The sequence below is a fragment of the Hipposideros armiger genome, unplaced genomic scaffold (assembly GCF_001890085.2).
Source record: "Hipposideros armiger isolate ML-2016 unplaced genomic scaffold, ASM189008v1 scaffold_13, whole genome shotgun sequence".
Classification (NCBI taxonomy): domain Eukaryota; kingdom Metazoa; phylum Chordata; class Mammalia; order Chiroptera; family Hipposideridae; genus Hipposideros; species Hipposideros armiger.
In genome coordinates, this window is record NW_017731363.1 from 7,692 (window position 1) to 29,759 (window position 22,068).

The 22,068-nt window shown below is 45.2% G+C and overlaps 2 protein-coding genes across 4 annotated transcripts; one reads left to right on the forward strand and one right to left on the reverse strand.

Moving 5' to 3' along the window:
* Positions 1–609: 609 nt before the first annotated feature.
* GEMIN8 (gem nuclear organelle associated protein 8) lies at positions 610–21,293 on the reverse strand. 3 transcript variants are annotated; one of them, XM_019667173.1, is made up of 5 exons: positions 21,114–21,293; positions 14,714–14,751; positions 14,537–14,580; positions 13,495–13,954; positions 610–1,113 (listed from the first exon to the last, which is right to left on the reverse strand). In XM_019667173.1, the coding sequence occupies exons 3-5, from the start codon at positions 14,546–14,548 to the stop codon at positions 857–859; spliced, it is 729 nt and encodes a 242-aa protein (XP_019522718.1). In that variant the 5' UTR covers positions 14,549–14,580; positions 14,714–14,751; positions 21,114–21,293; the 3' UTR covers positions 610–856. The 3 variants fall into 3 exon arrangements, with proteins under 3 accessions (XP_019522718.1, XP_019522722.1, XP_019522712.1); XM_019667177.1 differs by lacking the exon at positions 21,114–21,293 and adding an exon at positions 20,765–21,092; XM_019667167.1 differs by lacking the exon at positions 14,714–14,751.
* LOC109395824 (protein KTI12 homolog) lies at positions 11,250–12,976 on the forward strand. Its single transcript, XM_019667153.1, is given in 3 exon segments — positions 11,250–11,410; positions 11,413–11,869; positions 11,872–12,976. Coding segments are annotated over 3 exon segments (1,056 nt in total). The 5' UTR covers positions 11,250–11,365; the 3' UTR covers positions 12,426–12,976.
* Positions 21,294–22,068: the final 775 nt, after the last annotated feature.

The window sequence follows — 22,068 nt, forward strand, 5'->3', positions numbered from 1 at the left end:
CTTGGATCATTCTCAGTGGAGGCGCTAGCAGTTGGAGTAGGAGACCACCTCTGACTCATGTAAGGTATCTGCCTAGTTCAGTGGGGTTCAAGATAGAAGAAACCAGAAAAAGACAGAAAACTAAGCAGTATCTCTAAGTGAGAACTTGAATGAACTGAACACTATTGTTAACATAAAAAAGTATTTCAGGGCTGGCCGAGTGGCGCGATGGTTAAGAACTGGCTTGGGATGCCAGAGGGCCCCGGTTCGGATCCCACATGAGGGCCAGTGACACTGCCCTCTACAGCTAAGATGCTGAACAACAGCTCAACCTGGAGCTGTGCTGCCGTGAGTCGCCAGCGATGGCTAGGGTGCAGCCCCTGCTGCAGTGGGTTGCCATGGGCTACCGTGTGTAGCCAGCAGCCAGCGTGAGCGGCCAGCAGCCAGCGTGAGTGGCCAGCAGCCGCAGTGAACGGCCATCCAGAAGCCAGCGACCGATCTGCCTCACCTGGGAAGAGCGCAATGATGGTGCCAACTTGGGCCAGTGAAGCGACGTCCTCCACAACTAGACAGAAGAACAAAAGGACAGCAACTTGTCTGTTCCCCTTCCCCCGATTCCTCAGCGCTGCTCCCATCCCCCCAATTCCCCAATAAAAATCTTTTTTTAAAAAGTATTTCAATTTTGGTCAAAAGAAAATTTCATGTTGGCAGAAGTCCGCGTGCTGCCGCTTCCAAGTGGTTGACGGGCCCCTGGGACTCTGGTGAACGTGCTGATGTTTCAGTATCAAGTCCCCCTTCCCCAAGAAAACACACAGTAGATGACGAGAGCAAATCCCAAAAGAGAGGTGGTGGTGGCTGGGTGCCCAGGCCGCAGGGCTCAGAATTTCAGCGGGATGACCGGCCAGTATTTGGGCCGCTTTCGGTCGAAGTACTTGTCGAAGCTCAGCTGCACAGCGGCTTCCATGGCCTGGATCTTGGCGGCGCCTTCACCGTACAGGCGCTTCATCTCGGCCTGGCGCTGCTCGCCGGGCCTCTCGGACGGGGACTCCCCCGAGAGGCTCGTGCTGTAGTACAGGTCATGGTCGGCGTTCACGTAGTCCTCCAGGCGCGCGTCGTCCAGCTGCTGCTGCCGCCCTGAGAACAAGCCAACACAGTGAACGGGGGAGAAGTCTGCCGCTGCCGGACGTGCAGCACACAGCCCGCCAAGCTTCCCCTTTCAAGCTCTGAAGCCAGGCGCACTGCGCCAGCTGAGACTGTAAGGCACAACCGGCAAGTTCTCTACTTACTTATAAAGCTCATTGGTCACTTATGTGGGTTATACACTGATAGAAATGGCCAACAGCCACAAGGAAACATGTCACTCCAAACTATCAAACCTCCGGAAGGAGCTCTGAAAATACACGACACTGCCTGGGTTTCTCTCTTCCTCTGCCCAGCGAGGAACGGCTGGTGGAGCTCACTGGGTTTGAACAGCTGTACCAGGCCAGCAGGGAAATTAAATGCTTCCTGGAAAGGCCAGTGTTGCAAGAGGCGGTATTTCCCACCACCAATGAGGTGGTGGGGGGAGGGGAGGGGGAAACCAGCCCTTTGGAAGAGCTATTGATTTTAGGTAATCTGGAAAAGAGCAAGTACCAGTAACTAGAAAATGGCCACGATGATCGATGACCCTGCCACATACCCAAAACACGAATCCTGCCAGGCTACCGGAGGTCAAGTGGTTCAGCACCTGCCAAAGGTAAAAGGGCGGAGCAAAGGCAACTCTGCAAATGGAAGGGAAACGACGTCTAATCTTCCTGCTCCATTACCAAAGCTGCAACTGGGCGTCCAGGTCCTCACTATGGCATTTGACTTTCCACTTCACAGGTTACCTTAGTCTCCATTTCAAGTGCTATCGTTATATGCTTTCATTCCTACTCATGTACATGGATTCCTGTAAAGTCAGAAATATTTATTCAATTTATTCTCCCCTCTCTATATCTTTTATTATAACAAGTACTAATATAACTTGTATTCTTATGTAAAGAAACTAAAAAATATCAACAAAACAATGCCACAGAATGTAAAATTTAGCCTGCTTACATAGATTTTTGTAAGCGACTGTCAAGAACAGAGAAATTGATAGTAGAATGCACACATCTATTGCTACCAAGAGAGATGCTACTATGTAGGGAGTGAAGATTAGTTGGAGGGAATAAAACAATGACATAAATCATTCTTTCCTCGTTACAAACAAAATAGCAGAAAGAAAGCTTAGTGTGGAAGGGACCACAAAAGTGAGCGAATCAAGTGTGAACACAAAGATAATTTTGTGGCTATGCACAGTCACTGTCATAATCCTGTTCTTTATAAATAACACCTTGGACGGACTGGGGGGGGGTTTGTGTCACTTTGAGGGGTAAAAAGTATAACTAGTGCACTGTGTTGTACACCTGAAACTAATTTTAAATAAATAAATAAATAAATAAATAAATAAATAATAAATAACACCTTGGAGTTGGAGGGAAGGAATTTTATAAACTTGGAAACATTATTAAAAGTGTATGTGGCCATTTCGGTCTTAGCGCATCTGCAGTTCATTTTCACATAAGGAAGCAATACATGAATATGCCAAATGACTGTCAAAATCAATACCATATAACTGTTACCTTATCCATGGAAAAGACAGAAGTGACTCAGTGTGGAATACAGACCTAAACCAAAACATTGACCTAATATGCAAATGAATGGGAGGTCAACAAGGATTTGTTTCTCAGTTTTGGTCTTTCTGCCAAGTTTGAAACCTGAGGAGGTAAGTTATTCAGTCCTCATGGGTGTTTAAATTCTATTCCCCGCCGCCGCCCAAGGACTACTCTTTTGAAGGACTGGCATTTCCCCATTAGCCAGGGACAACAGAGTGCCACCTACGAGAGCCTTGGGCCCATTACCAATCTTCGGGCTCCTCTCCTTGTTGACCTGGAGGACATGGTCCCCTGTGGGGGGCTGCTGGGGCCTCAAGAGGTTCTCAGGCCACAGTCCTTTCACTCTCAAATTTCTCCCAAGAGTATCATCAGCCTTACTGACAGATTTAGTGACACAACAGATGTTCAGCTTCCTGTCTAAATCTGAGCCTCTGAGTTGAGAAGTTTTAACAAACACTGGAATCTTCACTATCTTAGTGCTCTCTGCCATCGGGATATGTGAATTTAACCTTTTTACTTTTGTACCTTTATTTTTCTTTCCTTTCTAATTTACCAGGGTTATAATTATGCCTTTCTGCTACGCTTCTGACAAAAATTATCTTACGGATATTACATTGGCGTCATAATTCTATGCCGAGACACCGTTTCTCTTACTGCTGACATCTGTGGATAAAACGCTGTTAATGGAAAGCAACCCCAGCTGGCAATCCATGAAGTCTGTGCCATTTTCCAAGTTCACACTCGGCGTGTGCTCATGAGTTACCATCGCTGACTGGGTTTCAGTTCTTAACAAAGTTCAGACAGTGGAAGAATAAGACACAGCCCTCTGCTCAGTTCTCCCTGTCCAGCCTTCCTCATGAAAATTTAAAGCCCAACCCTGTCCCCTCCCTGCCTGGCAAAAGGTTTGGAGGTTTCCCCGTTTCCTGCATGGTGGGTAGTTGTCCTAAAACATAAAGCTAAGGGGCAGGAAGCCTGTCCCCTGCACTGAAAGATGGGCTAGCAGCCAGGATGGGCCTGCGGGAGTCACTTGTGGGGGAGGGGCTGGGTCACCTTTATCCATCTCAGTCCCCAGCCCCAGGAACATGCCATGTCTGACACAAAGCAGGTGCTCAGAAAATGATTGCCAAGAAAGCTCGGACAAAGGCCACACATTAGTTTTTATAAACAACTCTGTTTCTTCAAGATGCTGTTAAAGAAAAATGATGACAACCCAGGGATACAGAAACAGATGGTCAAATCAGAAAAGGTGCTGGGCGGAGCTCCCAAGTAGGTTCCTCGGAGCCTCCATGGCGGAGAGGCTGGCAGAGAGGGGAGGGGAGCGCACCAATGGGCTGCGGTCTGATCTTCTTACCTTACGTTTGAGTCACTTCACCTCCACTCAATCACACAATTAAAAAAAAATGTTCGAAGGCTAGACTGCAGATTTGAAAAGCAACCAGCTTAAAACCAAATACCCTCAGATTGGCTGTAAGTACTTTAGCACAAGTATGCTGCCCTGGCGGACCAAGCAAGGCTTTGAAGGCATCTACCGTACTTATCATTTTCTATTTATTACGTCCCTCCTCCCACTGAAAGAAAGGATTCTCAGTTACCGGCAGTTTTTCTTCCTGTCCAAACAAGGGGAGGGCTCATCCAACTAGACGGAGAATCAGCTGACGGGCGCAAAGAACATCACACTTCAGACAGGACAGGCGTTCAGGTGTCTCGTCTAGAGGCTGGTGGTTTTTACTGAAAACAGCTGTGGAACTCGTTGTTCCCGGGCGCTGTTTTCTTGTAGGATATTGGCTCGTGGGCCTTTGTTTGAATACAAATCAGAATGTCTTTTTAGATTCGAGCTTTGAAACAAGGTTGTAGTGGGTTGAGTAGTGTGTCCTCTCCCAAATTCACATCCACCAGGGACCTCAGAATGTGACCTTATCTGGCAAAAGAGTCAACCCTAAATCCAATGACAGGTGTCCTTATGTGAGACAGAGAAGGACACATAGAGACACAGGGAGAAAGTATGTGAACTTGCAGGCAGGGATTGGAGCTATGCTGCCACAGCCAGCAAACGCCCGGAGCCACCAGAAACTGGAAGAAGCAAAGCCCTAGAGTGTTTGGATAGAATGTGGTCTTGCCAACACCTTGATTTTGCACTGCCGGCCTCCAGAACTGTTAGAGAATACATTTCGGTGGTTCTGTCACCCAGTTTGTGGTATTTGTTAGAGCAGCCCCAGGAAACTGATACACAGGTTTACATGCACATAGGGTTAAAACAAGGAAACCAGTCCTAGCAGTCTGACAATTAAGTTCGCAAACTTGTTGCAACGTTGTTGCTAAACTTTTTTGGTATCAGAGGGATTACTCATTATGAATTTGTACCAACTGGACAAACAGTGAACCAAGTTTACTATTTGGAAGTGCTGAAAAGGCTGTGTGAAAAAGTTGGACGACCTGAACATTTCACCAACAATTCATGGCTCTTGCATCACGACAAAGCACCAGCTCACACAGCACTGCCTGTGAGGGAGTTTTTAGTCAGTCAACAAATAACTGTATTGGAACACCCTCCCTACTCACCTGATCTGGCTCCCAATGACTTCTTTCTTTACCTGAAGAAAAAGGAAATATTGAAAGGAAGATATTTTGATGACATTCAGGACATCAAGGGTAATACGACGACAGCTCTGATGGCCATTCCAGAAAAAGAGTTCCAAAATTGCTTTGAAGGGTGGACTAGGTGCTGGCGTCGGTGCATATCTTCCCAAGGGGAGTACTTTGAAGGTGGCTGTAGTGATATTCAGCAATGAGGTATGCAGCACTTTTTCTAGGATGAGTTCGCGAACTTAATTGTCTGAGCTCATATACTAGTAAGGAGAGGCTCTACTGGATTCCATCTGGGTTCGAGATATATAACCTGGATATTTTTTGCCTCAGTCTACACATTTACATGATGTTACCAATATAGACTAATAGTCCATAAAGGAAAAAAAAAACATCATGGGGAGTGACTTGGACTTTAGAGAACCTGACACAGCAGGAAAACATGCATTGAATATTCCTCAGATAATTCGCCCAAAAGCAGAACATTTTGGAGGACAAAGCACGAAGACAAATGAGTGTTAAAGAATGTGATTTTTCCTCAAGCAAAACCGAGTGAAAGTGCAGACTTGATTTATACCACGAAGGCCTAATTTCTGGCTTGCCAGCAACACACCTTGAACACAGGTGCAGACCTGGAGCCATTTCTGATGGTGCTTCCATCCACACCTCACATCCCTCGATCCACGACAAATGTAATCCTGAAGTTAGTGGATAAATCACCATTTGCATTTTTAGAACACAAGTGCACGTCCATCCCTTACTTCCACTTTTCTACAGCCTTCCACACGTATCTTCTCACTGATTGGCTTTACGCATATACACGTCTGAATGTTTGGTCTACACGAAGCCCACACATAGTGGAACTGTGCTCAATCAGTATGACTCCACACTTGAACCTCACTGACTAAACCGAAATGGCTCACTACATACTGGGCTGTGATCTTCCCTATATGCTCTAGCTCAGCGGTTCTCAACCTGTGGGTCGCGACCCCTTTAGGGGTCGAACGACCCTTTCACATGGGTCGCCTAAGACCATCGGAAAACAAAAAGATATTTACATTACGATTCATAACAGTAGCAAAATTAGTTATAGAGTAGCAACGAAAATAATTTTATGGTTGGGGGGTCACCACAACATGAGGAACTGTATTCAGGGGTCGCGGCATCAGGAAGGTTGAGAACCGCTGCTCTAGGTTTTACATAGAGCGGGGGCTGAGGGAGAACCAGATGGGGTTCCAGTAGGCTGACAGAGTGTAAACCTTCCTGCTCAGGGACATCCAAACACAATGGAGCAGATACTTGCCATCGAATGGATGAAAAGTGCGTCTGGGCCCTTTGGTAAGAACAGCACTTTGAGTGCTAAGCGGGGTGCACTTACCCCCTTCCTTTCTCCCTCAATCGCAGTTGACTGCATCCCTCAAAGCCTACAGCACATCCTATTTCTCCACAAGGAGCCTGTGGAGCTCTTCCTCTGACGGCCAAGGTCACTGGCTCTACCCCTCATTTGCAAAAGTAACCATGGACCACACCACAGATGGCTGGCTCTCCTAGGTGTCGTTTTTAATTTGATTTTGTCTCCTCTTCCCACCTGGGTTTGCTCTTTGCAAATATATTCTGTTTTGACTCAACATCTGCCCCCAAAACACTGGTGGCACATGTCTGATTGGCTGAAGCCTGAGACAGCAGTGGCAGAGCACTCTTCTCCATTGGGAATGGTAACGTGCAATCGTTTTCCCTTGAAGTATTAGGACTATAACCTTGCAGTCTCAATTGATGGTTATTTATGCCTAAAAATGGATACTTTTCTTAACCTAACAATAAACATTTCTCCTAAGAAGTAATTGAAAACATAGCTGACCTTTAAAACTTCACAACTTTCCCATAAGTAATGTTACCATTGAAGTTTTAAATAACAATATTTCATGAGGAAATGATGACATACAACACAATCCAAAGCATGCCTGTTCCCACTGCACAAAAGGAGTTCTTTATCCTACTTAATTCTTTTGTTTTTATCGTTGAAATATATTAAATTAGAGATTATCTGGAAGAGGGGTAATCACAAGTAAGGACATGCTGTCTGGTCTGAAGGGTTTTTATCTTAAGAAAATATTAAATAAGGCTCAGATGATGACGGATTGTATAACATCTACATTCTTGTGGAAGTGAATAATACTGAAAAGCCAATCTTTCAAGGTTAGCTACATTTTCCCTTGCTAGTAATATTTTATAAAATTGTGTTCGCTAAATGATTCATATTCGAAGTCGAATTTGCCCTTATTGAAGAAGTAGCTTCTAGTGGTTCAAAGAGCAAAACAGAACAACTTTAACCAAGTGTTCACACTACTCGGGTCCCTCTTCTCCTTACTAAACATTTCCCAACTGTGTAACTAAACCTCCACAAACGTTTCTAGTAAAGGTAATGGACCGGAAGGCACTGTGGGCATTCCGATGACTTACATCTGAGTCCCATCATTCATGACTGCTCGAAGGAACACGCATTCAGCCTATACACCGCCAAAAGTGCTGGGGAACCAAATCGTGCTGGTAAACCATTCCCTGTTATTTTGGAATTGGGGGTGCAGGGTCAGGTCCTGGCAGCTTCTCCTGATCGAGACCAAGTCTTTAGCAGTAAGAATCTGGCAACACAGCCTGTTCTCACCCTCACCACGCAATTCTCACATCTCCCAGGACTTCACAATCCTTTCAGGGCAGACTGCAGGACACAAAAGCATGGCAGAGACACTGGGACAAGTGGTTTTGAGTTCTGCTACAAGTACACATTTTAAAAGGCACAAAGAAGCGGCAAAGGAAGCGGCAGCTTGATGTGTTCAACGCTATTATTAGTAATGTGCAAGTGGGTTCATCTTTCCAGCCTAAGCATTTGACTGGAGTACGTTGTACCAAGCAAGAATGTCCTGCAAACTGAGCTAAAAGTTGTTAATGACTAATGGGATGAAATGTGTTAATGATAAAATTTGACAGACACCGAAACTTTACTTCTTTCAAAGTTTGATAAGTGCTGCCTAGAGCAGAAATAAAACGACTTTTTTTGAAGTCACAGGACATCTTTATAAAAAACGTGCCGAATCTCCATCAAGCACTAATCAGTATAGTTATCAGAGTAAAACCAGTTTGTGGTTAATAAGCCACAACAAATGGTGAGTTATCAGCAAGTAACCATAATGACTTATAAACGTTTCCTGAGCACTGACTTTGTACTGAGCACTACTCTATAACTTTTCTCTCATTATCTCAATTAATCTTTATAATTACCACCCCATTAATTAGGATCCCCATTTCACAGGTGATGAGACTGAGGCACAGAGTGGTTAGGGTAGGTAGCCCACAAGAGGATAAGAACCTCCAGATGGTAAGGGGTGCAGCCCCGTGATTTCAGTGGTTCCGCCATAGCTGCCTCTGTGCAATGTTACTGACAATCATGTAAACACTGGAGAGTAAGGTTAAGGATGGAGGTTTTAAGGGTTTTTGTAAAATTCCCTTTCTTGTTGGTTTGTTATCTAGATCACGGTAAAACAAAAACACACATTTTCATCACAGAGATGGTAAGACCTGTCCAGTTCACTTTATGGCCCAGTCACAGACTACATTTGGGAACAAAGATAATTCTCATAGGGTGATGGGATTAGTTTCCTAGGGCTGCCGTAACAGTACCGCAACCTGGGTGGCTTAGAAAAACAGAAACGTGTTCTCTCACAGTTCCGCAGGCCAGAAGTCCGAGGTCAAGGTGGCGCAGGGCCGTGCCCCCTCGGAATGCGCCAGGGCAGCATGTGTTCCAGGCCTCTCCCAGCTTCTGGTAGTTCCTTGGCTTGTAGTCGCAGAACTGGACCTTTACATGGCATTCTCTCTGTGTGTCTGTCTCTGTGTCCAAAATTTTCCCTTTTATAAGGTCAAGTTGAGCAGTTTGTGGGATAAGATTTGAAAACCTCTGATTTAAAGCTCATAATTATACTGATACTTTGGTCATTCATTCAAAATAATATTAAGTGCCAGGTACCATGTAGCAGATCATTTTCATGACTATTTTTTTTTTACCTACCTAGGATTTTATCTGACAGAGGCAAGAGGAATGGGGATGGTTCTTAACCATACTGTAACTGAACTAACTACTTACAGTGGAAGAACAGATTTCATTATTTTATTTTCAGGTCATTCATATCTATTTTTTATTGAAAAACTATATCAGCAGGTAATATAGCGAAATTAGCAGATAATTCAAAATGGCTTTTTCGATGACTGGGGTTTGCTCCCATCCTTAATTACAGCTTCCATCATAAAAGTAACAATCTCTTGGGGGAAAAATATGTTATTCTATCTTCTGGTAAGGACAACAGATATAAGCCCTATCTCTGTCATATTTACTTTTCCAAAAGTAACAAACAGCACTCCAAACCACATGTTGACATGGTCCAATGCCTACTCTCCTTTATGTGTCAGACTAATGGTTATTTTGTATGTATTTTGAAAAAAGGTAACATTTACTTCTGGAGATCAAGGAAAGAAATGTATTCTATGTGTAATATAAAGTACTGTTTTAAAAATACAGTAAAACCTTGGATTGCAAGTGACTTGGTTTGCGAGTGTTCTGCAAGACGAGCAGTTTGTTTCTGGAACGAATTATGCTCGCAAACCAAGGTATTACTGTACTTGTTTGGATATACTTTTTAATACACGTCAAAGAAGTCAACAGTTTAATCAAAAGGAAGTAAAAAAAACAAAAACCTGAGTGAGTAGTTTGGTGAAGAATCAGGGCAAAGACACCAAAGGGCATGACAGTTTCTACAAAGCCCACGGCCCAGCTCCTGGCCCCCAGGGGGAACAAGAAATGCTAGCCCATCTTTATGAAAATAAGGATCATTCAAGATGGGAATGAAACTCGTCCATTCCCAGGCTTCTATGTTTCTGTTCATTAGAGAATTATAGGTAAAATGTCATATAATTAGAACTCAATACAAACAATATTGGGACTGGTTACCTGTTATAATAGAGAAAAGCATCTGTGTACCTGTTAGAGACACTTCAAAAGTAAATGGTGTGGTAATCTTAATAGTAAAGAGAGCAGCAAAAGCAATTCTAGTTCATTGTAGTAAGTCCGTCAGAAATAAAAAAAGAAAAAGAAAATTCCTGCTTTCTCACTGAAGAGATAAGGCCATTATCAGAATCTTCTAACCCCATGGACGGATAGCCTCAATGCATGATCAATCGGAAAGTGTAAGTACTAGGCATTTGGTTATTCTACTTAGCTTCACACCGATCTCGACTCTGAAGGGAGCTAAGAGTTACGATTTGGCAGCTCTGGAGTACAGGGAAGTCTCAGAGCTGTGTACCAGTGAGCTGGCAGCAGTTTTAGGAACCCAGCAGTAGCAGGGACAAAACCTAATCCCTAAGTTTGTACTTGAGAAAGGAGCACAGGGATCAGAGGCAGGCAGGCGTTGGTCTGAATCCTAACAGCAAATTATTAGTTGTGTACCAGGGAACACATATGTGCGCACATGGACACACATGTGTGTGCGCACTCTCCATCTGGTGGAGTCTCTAACCGTCAATGAATAGCAGAGATACTATTAGGATAAACTTTGTTCTAGAACTAAAAAAAGAGTCCTGGGGCCGGCCGAGTGGCTCAGTCGGTTAAGAGTGTGAGCTCTGAGCAACAGGGTTGCTGGCTCGATTTCCACATGGGCCAGTGAGCTGCTCCCAGGCTGAGTTGCCGCTGAGCTGCCAACAGGTGGCAGGATGGCTCAGCTGGTGAGGGCACGTGCTCCTAACAACAAGACTGCCTGTTTGAGATGGTGGGCTACGCCCACCCGCAACTAAAGACTGAACTCGGCACCTTGAGCTGAGCTGCTGCCCAGGTGGCTCAGGGGATAGAGCGTGTGCTCTTAACAACAAGGCTGCCGGTTCGACTCCCACATGGGATGGTGGCTATGCCTACCTGCAACTAAGATTGAACTTGGCAGCTTGAGCTGAGCTGCCCTGAGCTGCCGACAGGCAGCCAGATGGCGACTGGCTTGGAGCTGAGCTAGCTGCGCCCTCCACAACTAAGACTGAAGGACAACAGCCCGGAAGTTTACGTGCGTGGTTGCACATGGCCGCCACCTGGAAAGATGTCGCTGGTGGTGTTTTGCGGACTGCCCTACAGCGGCAAGAGCGCCAACGCACGGAGGAGCTTCGCGTGGCGCTGGCAGCCGAAGGCCGCGCCGTGTACATAGTGGACGATGCGGCTGTGCTGGGCGCGGAGGACGCGACCGTGTACAGTGATTCAGCCCGAGAAGGCGTTGCGTGGACCCTGCGAGCCGCGGTGGAGCGGCGCCTTAGTCATCACGATGTGGTCATCCTCGACTTGCTCAACTACATCAAGGGCTTCCGCTACGAGCTCTACTGCCTGGCGCGGGTGGCACGCACCCCTCTCTGCCTGGTCTACCGTGTACGGCCTGGCGATCTGAACCGGGGACCTCGGGTGGACACCGAGGAGAACCGGAGCCTGAACGTCAGTGTGAGTTGGCAGCCGCACGTGGAGGAGGGAGGAAGACCTCTGGCAGCAGGCACCCGTGTCCTCAGGGAACCGCAAGCAGTGGACTCTGTAGTAAATGGGAGAGCCCAGGCAGATGTACTAAGGAACTGGAGCGAGAGGAAACCAAGGCTCCAGATCTTCCAGCTCTCATGACTCCGGAATTTGAAAAATCTGCAAAACATGTGTCCAGTGCCTTTTACCCTCCCGAACTTCTGGAAGCCCTAACGCTGCGCTTCGAGGCTCCCGACTCTCGGAACCGCTGGGACCGGCCCCTGTTCATTTTGGTGGGCTTAGAGGAGCCGTTGCCTCTGGCAGAGATCCGGGCTACCCTGTTTGAAAACCGGGCTCCTCCACCCTGTCAGTCTACACAGTCCCAGCCTCTTGCCTCTGGCAGCTTTCTGCACCAGTTAGATCATGTCACTAGCCAAGTGCTGGTGGGACTGATGGAAGCGCAGAAGAGTGCAGTCCCTGGAGACGTGCTCAAGCTTCCTGGCATCACGGAGCACCTTCGGTTTACCTGGCCCTTGACCATGACAGAACTGAGTCGCCTCCAACGCCAGTTTATTTCCTACACCAAAATGCATCCCAACAATGAGAACCTGCCTCAGCTGGCCAACATGTTTCTGCAGTATCTGAGCCAGAGCCTGCACTGACCAGAGTGGGTAGGGGGGAAAGCCATTGCTCCTTATCTAACCTCCACTGCACTGTTTCTCTCTGCGAAGAATAACCTGAGTGTCTGCTGAGCATATTGATGTGTGGTAGTAGAGCTAGTGTGACTGATTCACTCACACTTTCCTGAATGCTGGGTGCCAGACCTTGGTTTGGAAGATCTTGGCAAATTTCTCCAGAAGACAGAGCTCAAGTGGACAGGGCTTGCTTAGATTGGATTGTACTTGGGATATCACATAATATTGATTTCTCACAATCTGAACTGTGGGAGAGCAGAATGGATGGATGGATTGTTTAAAATAGTTGTGAAGAGAAGCTGAAGATGGCACAGTTCTGCATCTGCACTGGCCTTCTTACATACCACAAACAGTTTTTTTGAGTACTGTACCTAAAGTGTTTGCTTGTTTCTATCCTGGGGTCTGTGGTCACAGATAAATCCACTGGTTTCTGTCTTTGGGAAGCTTTGCTTCTAATGGAAGTGAAAAATATAATCACTAGATTATCTTATCTAATAAAATTATTAGATCTTTCAGAAGAGTTGGCTGGAATCTCTTTCAATTAATGTAACTTAATGTCCTTCATGTAATTTACTTAATGTAACATTTTAGATACACATGTACTACTGTTTTGCCTTTGAAATAGTACTTCAGTAGTGCTTAGTGAGAAGAATAGATGTCTGTAACTTGTGCTTCATTCTGTGTATCAAGGAAAATGTCACTTTAAGCTTGTCTTTCATTCTTTTCATGAATTTCATTAAACAAATGGTAGTTACCTACCTTAAAAAAAAAAAGGCTGAAGGACAACAACTTGGCTGTCCCCCTTCCCCAATTCCCCAATAAAATCTTAAAAAAAAAAAGTCCTACATGAAAAAAGCTCTGGAAACTAACAGAAGTGAGCTGCAACATCACCGTATCTGTCCAAGTCTTATGATTGGATTTGGAAAAGTATCTGTACGCAATGGAGGCGTGAGAAAAGAACTTTGTAGGTCAGGGAAGGTAAAGCTGCAAAGGCAGGGCGGGGAGGGGGAGCACGCGGAGGCTCGCGTGCACTTACGCCGTTCCTCCCGGTGCCTCTCGGTCTCCGCGAAGTACTGGCGGAGCTCCTCAGTGATCTCCATGTTGCTCAGGTCGCATTCGACCCCCTCGTCTGAATCTGAATCGCTCTCCATCTCCTCGTCCTCCTCCTCCTCCTCTGCCGCCCAAGCTTGGTCTTCTCTTGTGCTGCTGTGCGGGTGCTGCCCACACCTCGGAGAAAGGGAAGAGGCGCAGGGGGCGTGCTGGGAGGCCCAGGGCTGGTCATAGAAGCACTGGGGAGGCTGGCCATCCTCAGCATAAGAGCCCTGGGGAAAAGCGGCGGGAGGGAAGTACCCTGGGGAGCTGACGTAGGACTCCACGGCCTTCCGATAGGCATTGTGGTGGCTTCGCATCCAAGCCATTGCTTGATAATAATGTTGCCAGTATCTCGCATAGACCGGATGAGAAGACCAAGACTCGGTAGGGTTCCACGATGCCGCCTACAAAATAAAGGGAGGTGTAGGCTAGACACCACCGTTCATCCTCAAGAGAAATCCTCATGAGTTGAATCACCGAACGCGTATTTACGGAGTGTCTACTAAAAAGCTCCTCTGCGTTAGGGAGCTGCTGGGTCACAGGTCCATGCCCACAGTGGACACCGAGTATCTGCACACTTGCTCTGAAGTACGTATACGGGAGGCACAGGACAATTGCTTTGAGGTTATGGCCATGAAGAAGTGGGACAGAGACTGATAATGATCCTTTTTAGATAAGATGCAGGGAGAGGTAAGGACCTGTCTATCTTGGGCCTTTCTTCCTACTGTTATTAAGCAACTTGTGCCAAGAACCATGTGGACCTGTGAATGTGATGTCCTCTGGCCCCACCCTCTCTGCCCCCTAAACGCCTGCTGGCCCTGCCTAGTCCACAGTGCCTGGGACAAGAGACATGGAGCAGGACACCCAGTGGCACTTTTCGTGTTCTGATGTATTTCTCTGGTCTTCTGCACCATGGAGTGAGAACACCAAGACTTTAAAGACTAAAATTTACCTGTTTTACTTATGTGTTAAAAAAAAAATCTTACCTTTGCTTCCATCTCTGATTGTGAGACTCTAAATGGACACCCAACTAGGAGAGAACAAGCACAGTACAAACGTCTGGTTAGTACAGGTGTGTGACATCCATGGCTATTTCGGGGTTTCCAAAGCAGTTCCTCAGAGTGCCTCTCCTCAGTGCTGTGCCTCGTCTCCACACAACTTACCACGAAGGGCCCCGGCACCTGGGCTATGACCCTGTGGTCTGAAAAGGAGGAAATGGTTAATGTTGAAACTTGGGAAGGTAAATGACTGTTTTTTTTTTAAAGATTTAGCCTAAAGAGAACCATTCATATTCTTTTTAAATATAAGCTTTCAAATAGGGTATTTCCAAGAGGGCTGACATGACGTGTAAATTTACCCTAAACATAGCCCACACTTCCTGTTCATTGTTCTAAATTCAGGAAAACTCTCTCTCTCTCTCTCTCTCTCTCTCTCTCTCTCTCTCTCTCTCTCTCTCTGAATGTAAACTGGAAAAAAGCTAACAGATGCAGGGAAAATATAAGCGCAAATTAAGCTCATGTTACTTTTAAACTATAATTTGAAGGTTTAAAACAGCAGCAATTATCTGAAAACCTGGCTAACTGCTATGTGTTTTACAGGCTCCTGAAGAAAAAAACAGTCAATACCATTCAGGGGCTAACCACTGAGAGAAGTAAAACTAACACAAATGAAATTACAGAAGAAATCAGTCCACACTTGAGAGCTACACTGTAAAGTGCAGCCTTTAAGTGGCTAATTCACTCCAGCCAGGCTTCACCTTTCTATCACTGACAATCTGAATAGCTTCGGAGAGTCTGCAGCACATAACGACATTAAAGTGAACTCCATGTGTGTCTTAAATCAAATTTGTTTTAGAGATTAACAAGTAGCACAGGAATTAAATTAGAGAAGTCTAGGAGACATCTGTGGTTCTTCTGGAGATTGTTTTGAATCCAGATTTCTATGCCTTATGAAAATGTTACTTAGTTAGAGCCCAATTAATGTGACTATTAATTATCCCAAACTGGGAAGTTTGACAGCCTCAAATATGTAATAAACATTATTATGACTGAACACTCCTATAGACCTCAGAAAATCCTGTTTTTTATTTACAATTGGGAAAATCCAGCCTGACTTTAAAAGTAGTACCAACATTCTGAAAATGCATGAGATGGCTTATGAGAGGCTCTGCTTTGCAGCGTGAGAAGTGTAGGCAGATGCGATCAAGCAGGCAACTGTTTAAGTAAAGTTCAAGTGTAATCCATCATATTTGCCAGGCTGCTCAAATGTCAATGGGTGTGATTAAAAAGGGGGAGGGAGTGCCAATTGGAGGAGCGGTTACTTATTTATGCCTTTGATTCAACAAATAATTTGATTGAAGGGCTGCCACGTTACACTGCCTCAGAGATCACGCAAAGCACACTCTGAGCGCTTTTGCAAGAAGGAAGACCGGACAATGAATGAGCTGAGATGACTGAACAAAGCCAATTCCAGCATTTGGACCAAAAGCGGCTCCGAGTCAGTCGAGTGTGCCAAGTATAAAGTATATCAGCCAGTATATAAAGTATCTATATTATAAAGTATGTCGACTAGTCGGCTTAAGGGCTAGACTCTTTGAAGACTCAGGCCATTCAGGAAAGATGAATTTATATTAATTTGTCATCAATTTTAGTCTGATTATGCTTTCTGCATTGTTGTGGACACTGGGACACTTATAATCAAATCTGCTGCCATCCTCCAGCATGCTTAGAGTCCTGGGGCTGTACGTTGAATATGCTCACTTAATCCTTGGCTTTATAATTTTCCTCCTCAAACTCCCAAACCTGTGTGTCATATCCTTGTACATTTTAAGTATTTTTAAGATTCCCCAAATCCTATAGGCAATTAAAAATAGTTCCTGAGGATGAATGACAAATTAATCAATTAATCTCTCAAAAATCAAATTAGAGTATATCTAAAGGAATAGCAGCTTGCATAGAGCTTTATAATTATTAGTAGCTTGCTATTTCCAGGATTTAAATCCTGGTATTTTATGCCAGTAAATTTTTTTCTGTAAAGGGCCAAGCACTAAATATTGTGGGGTTGTGGGCCACAATACAATTTCTGGCACATATTCTTTTTTTTTTTTAAACTTTATTGGGGAACAGTGTGATTTCCCAGGACCCATCAGCTCCAAGCCAAGTAGTTGTTTCAATCTAGTTGTGGAGGGCGCAGCTCACTGGCCCATGTGGGAATCGAACCGGCAACCTTGGTGTTGTGAGCCCGTGCTCTAACCACCTGAGCCAACCAGCCGGCCGCCCTGGCACATATTCTTCACACTCTTCTTTTTATTAAAAAAAAAACAAACCCAAAAACCAACCCTTTAAAAATGTAAACACCATTCTCAGTTCATGGTCAGTACAAAAAACAAGCTGAGGGCCATCATTTGCTCACCCCTGTTTTATGTTAATACATCACTAAGCTGTATAGACTCTGCCCTCAATATGCTGAGCATGCTAATTGTTCCTCACTTTCTCCCTGGAAATCAGTGGAGAAACTTTGAGAGTCTCACACTTAGAAGAAGACTAATGGAAGGAAGAGAAATGGGGTTATGAACAACAGCAATCTTGGTGACCAATTCCTAATATTTGGGACAAAAGAATTGTCTCCATGACTAAATAATCAAACTGGACCATTTTTTAAAGATTTACATAGACATTTAAAGGCAAAACAAACAAACAAAAAAACCAACTAACCAACCAACCCCCCCCCACCACACACACACACACACACACACACACACACACACACAAAACAACCCTAAACTCCTGCAAAACGGTATCAGTGGCCAGGGTTTAGAATGCATATGCAGTGCCATGATTTCTGATGGGAGGCCCTACCAGCTGCCATGTAGTCGACAGTGACCCAACGAGGACAGGAAGCAGGAGAGAGTTTGGAATGTCTTTTCCCTGGAAGAAGGAATATGTACCCTTTCCTGCTAACCGCATCCGTTAGCTCCCAAAGGAAGGGGAGAGCCTCCTCTGAAAAAGGGTCCTGTGAACTTTTTAAAGCTGGTTACTCTTTCCACGCAGAATGCTTAAGGACCTAATAAAAACGCCTGGGTTTCTGAAAGGCCAACATTAATTCTAGCAACGCCACCATCAGACACCAGCACCATCTCAAAGAAAAGAGAGCTTATGGCTGCAGCATATTTAGTGGTCTCTAATTTTATCTTCCGTTCCCCACCTCCCTAGGAGTGTCTCCTACTCTTTTCATGGACTGAACAGCAACTTTTCTCCTAATGGGATGGTGGAGCTGAAAGAAAAGAGATTGGCAATGTCAGGACAGGCCGGGATCCACAGCTCTACCAAGCGGGCAGCCCTCCCCAGTGAGTACAATGGCATAATAGCCACTACCCAGCTGAGCCCAGACAAGTACAGAGACTGAATTCATTGTCTGTTCTCAACCACCAGAGAAGGAAGGAAAAAAACAGCATTGAGGTCATTCACTAAACACTGCCGAGGCCCACAGGCAACACTGCGCCTCTGAGTCTTCAACAATGTATTTTCCCATAAAGCCTTTCTGAAAAAATGCACTCATTCTTCAATGAATCTGCTTATCCTGGAAGATACATTTCTAAATGCAAAAATATACATGAACAACAGACAAGAGCTTTGTAGTTCTCAATGGACACACTGTGACTATTTCCAAGTTACTTAAAAATTCCACAAATAAGTAATGTATCTTTGTTGAAAGGTAGCAACATTGCATCTCTTCTTTTCCTTGCATAGTTACATTCTTACAAATATAGGCTCTAGGGTGTGTCATAGAAACCAGATAAATGAAAACATCACAAATTCCGCTCAAAATGATAATGTACCCTCTGTAACTGGATTTTCCTATCATCTTCCTTTTCCACTAGAGTTCTGAAAATGAAATACATGAAAACTCACGTGCTTTTGATTTTTGCATAGAAACACACAAAACATCAGCCATTAAATAAGTTATGTTGGCTGAAGCCCCAAGAGTCAAACCTTTCCTAAAAAGCTCCCACCGATTTGGTTCTCTGAGCCAATCAGATAACTGGAGGGACCTAATGAGGCCTTCGGTACACTGTTTCAAGGTAGGGAGAAGAGGGTCTGGTGGAGATTGATCAAATAAAGAAAGGCACAGTGAAGGGCCGGCCGAGGGGCTCAGGTGGTTAAGACCTTGTGCGAGCTCTGAGCGACAGCGGTTCGATGCCCGGCCCAAGCTGAGTTGCCAACAGGTGGCAGGATGGCTCAGCTAAAAAGAGGAAGAAAGGTACAGTGAGAAATCTCAATAGCATACATTGAGTCATATGTGGTTCTAAGGAATCTCTGCATATGCAGTAATAACCCTATTGGAGAAGATATCTTCCAATAACACACACACTGGAACTTCCTCAACTAAGATAAATAATAAAAGGACGTTTTCTGAGAGCACTGCTTCCTGCCCCCACCCCCAGCTGCGGGATACGGCTGGCAAGCTCATCTGGCTTGGTGCCCTCATGGTCCCTGCTTAGTGAGTTGGACATCAAAGATGGTTCAAGTCTGAAAGGCCTTCTTCCACCCTTAGTAGTCCAGGCTCCATCTTTCGGCCGGGCACAGGCCTCTCACAAGGGCTACCATGTCTGGAAAGCCTGCACCTCTCCACTGTTAAAGCTGATGGGCGAGGGAGCCCCCAAACTGAGTTTCATCTCCTTTTTATTCTCTCAACCCCAACCCCGAATGGGTTGCCGCAATAAGAAGCAAAATATGAGGACATCTATAAACAAAGTTACCCTCTGACTCAAAAACACAACAGGCAATGGAATAGCTGAAAATTGGGATAACTGCGGAGGACATAGTAACACAACTGCAAAGAGGAAACAGCTAAGATGGCTTCTCTGCAAGTTTATCTTTCATACAGCAAAACCTAGTGTGACCATAAAGGAATATGGTTGAATAGGCAAGCAATACAAGTTAAGAGCCTACCAGCAAAAAGCACTAATTTAAAGTGGTTAAGACCACCAGAAGATTTCAGGAGCCTTATTTCAGGTTTTACTTCTATAAACACATACATGGTAATTCCATGTTAACCTCTTTCCTGAATGTATGCCCCACTCATTTGGGTGTTTAATCAATTACCTGTAGGCATGGATTCTGCAATCTATTTCTTTTAAATTTCCTCCTTTCCTTCCAGCATAAAAGTCATAGCTAATATTTCCTGCCCTTGGATGCTGTTGGGATTGTTTCCTGATAACTCGCTCCTCCCTAAAATCACTGAGCAGCTAGTCACTCAAATAACTCCGGCTATAACGCTCCGAATTCAATCAGAAAGCAGACGTTTAAACATGTTCATGTTTTCAAAGATATTTTCAATTCATCTGACCATTGACCAACTACAGTTACACATTTTTCACTTGTTGAATTCCCCCCCCATCCTTCTCATGTCACCCTGTCCTTCAATGGTGGATCCTAAAAACCACAAGAATCCTTCACCATCTGTAAAACAGTTTGAGAATGAAAACTTCTCTCTGGAGCTTTAGTTTGTATACCTTCCCAGCACAGCAATGAGCACACAGAGGGGATTTGTATACTTATAGTGAACTAGCCTTCAGTTACTGCTCCGCAAAGTTACTAACAATCTTTTACAATATAGTTTTCTGTTCGCAATGCCACACCAAAGGGACTATTACTTTTATAAACGATATAAGTATAAATTGTATCTTTACAGCTTATCCCACCCCACAATTCATGGGAGAGGCAATATCCCCGGAAGTGTTATTTGTGTTATTAATCTTTAGTCTGGACTTTCAAGTAATATTGTTCTGACTTCAGGTGCAAAACAGCTGAATAAAGAACCTAGCCTGTGAAACAACTTTAAAAATTATTCCTGAAAAAAAAAAAAAAAAAGCTGTTCAGGACCATCCGATCTGTACGAAGGGACTCTGGATTTCAAACCTAAAAGGTATGTTGTCGGCTATTGGTTCAACTCAATTACTGAGGAAGAAAAAATGGGCAAAGAAGTGCTCCACCTCCACAGGTAAGGCACATAAAAAGCGCAGGTGCAAATGTTCTCCAAATAACTTCCACCAAAACCCCTAACCTCGCCGAGATCAAAGTGCGAGGGAAAAGAAAGAAAACCCCAAATTATGAGTAGACGGGCCAATATCCTAGACATCCCTCTAAGGATGAGGCTGCCCTGGGCGATCTTCTGTTCAGATACTGGGCTGGCTGGGCAAAGTCCGAATTCACCTTGCATTCCTGGCTTAACAGGGTCACCAGCATATAAAAAGCACATGGAGAGCTTTAATAAAAATACCGATGCCTGGGTCCCACTTCTGGAGAATCGATTTTAACTGGTGTGGGATGGGAGCCCCTCCTGATGCACGGCAGCGCTTAGAGCCTGTGGAACCAGTTCCTCCACACAAATAACAATGATTTAGTCTTTGGGGCCTCTGGCCCCACCTTTGGCCGCGGGATGATAATTATGACAACGTGACACCCAAGCCCGCGGCTCTCCGGGCCTCAGAGGAAGCCGGCTCCAAGGCCTCCGGGCTCCACCTTCGCTTCCCAAAGAAAACCCAGCCGTCCCCGGAGTCACCTCGTGGGCGCGCAGCTCGCTGATCCTGGGCGATGGGTGAGCAGGGGCCTATTTCCAGCGTGGAAGCAGAGGGAACGTGAGTGGGAGGGACCGCGGCCGGCACGGCTGGAAATGGGCTTCCGGCTCCTGTCACCTGTTGCTGCAAGCCGGAAGTCCCGCTTGTGACGCCGTGGATGCCACGTCCGCCTCGAGTTCTGCATCGCGCTGGGGGAGGGGCCCGGGGTGAGGATCCGCCTCTTGGGCGGAGCGTGGGAATGGCGGGCGGAGGCGGGTGGGGGCGGAGGACCTGGGTGCGGCGCCAGGGTCGCGGCGCTAGGGCGGGGACCCGGACCGGCGCCCCGATCGCTGGGCGGTAGCTGCGCCGACGAGTGTGGCGGGGCGGGAAGATGAGGGCCGTTTCTGTACGGCCCCGTCCGCGCAAACATGTACTGGATGCCTGCTGTTGTCAAGTATTATTCTGTATCTGCACCGTCCATTGCAGCCATTAACCACACGTGGCTGTTCACAGCTTGAAATGTGGTAGCTGAATTGAAATGTGCTGTAAGGGTAAATTACAGTGTATTTTCAAGAATTAGTATGAGAAAAAGTACAAAATATCTCATTTTTTAAATAGTTATACCATGTTAGGCAAGGACTGTTTAAGTTAAATAAAATATAAGGTTAAAATTAATTTCACCTTTATCTTTTTACTTTATTAACATGGCTACTAGAACATTTAAAATGACAAATGCAGCATTCATTATATATGTATATATGTCTATTGGACAGTGGTATTCTATTTACCGGGTATATGGTGGTGAACAAGACAGTTTTTGACCTCATAAAATTAACACTCCGTTGGATATAGACAATAAACAGATAATATAAGTGCACATCATGGTAAGTTATATGAAGAAAATCTAGCAGAATAAGGGCCGGAAAGAATGTATATATTGAGGGGGATTATTTTAGACAA

Coding starts and splice junctions, on each gene's coding strand:
- GEMIN8 (XM_019667167.1), bottom strand. Junction 1,114..13,494: donor GAGGCACCGGGAGGAACGGC/GTAAGTGCACGC, acceptor GCTTGTTCTCAG/GGCGGCAGCAGCAGCTGGAC.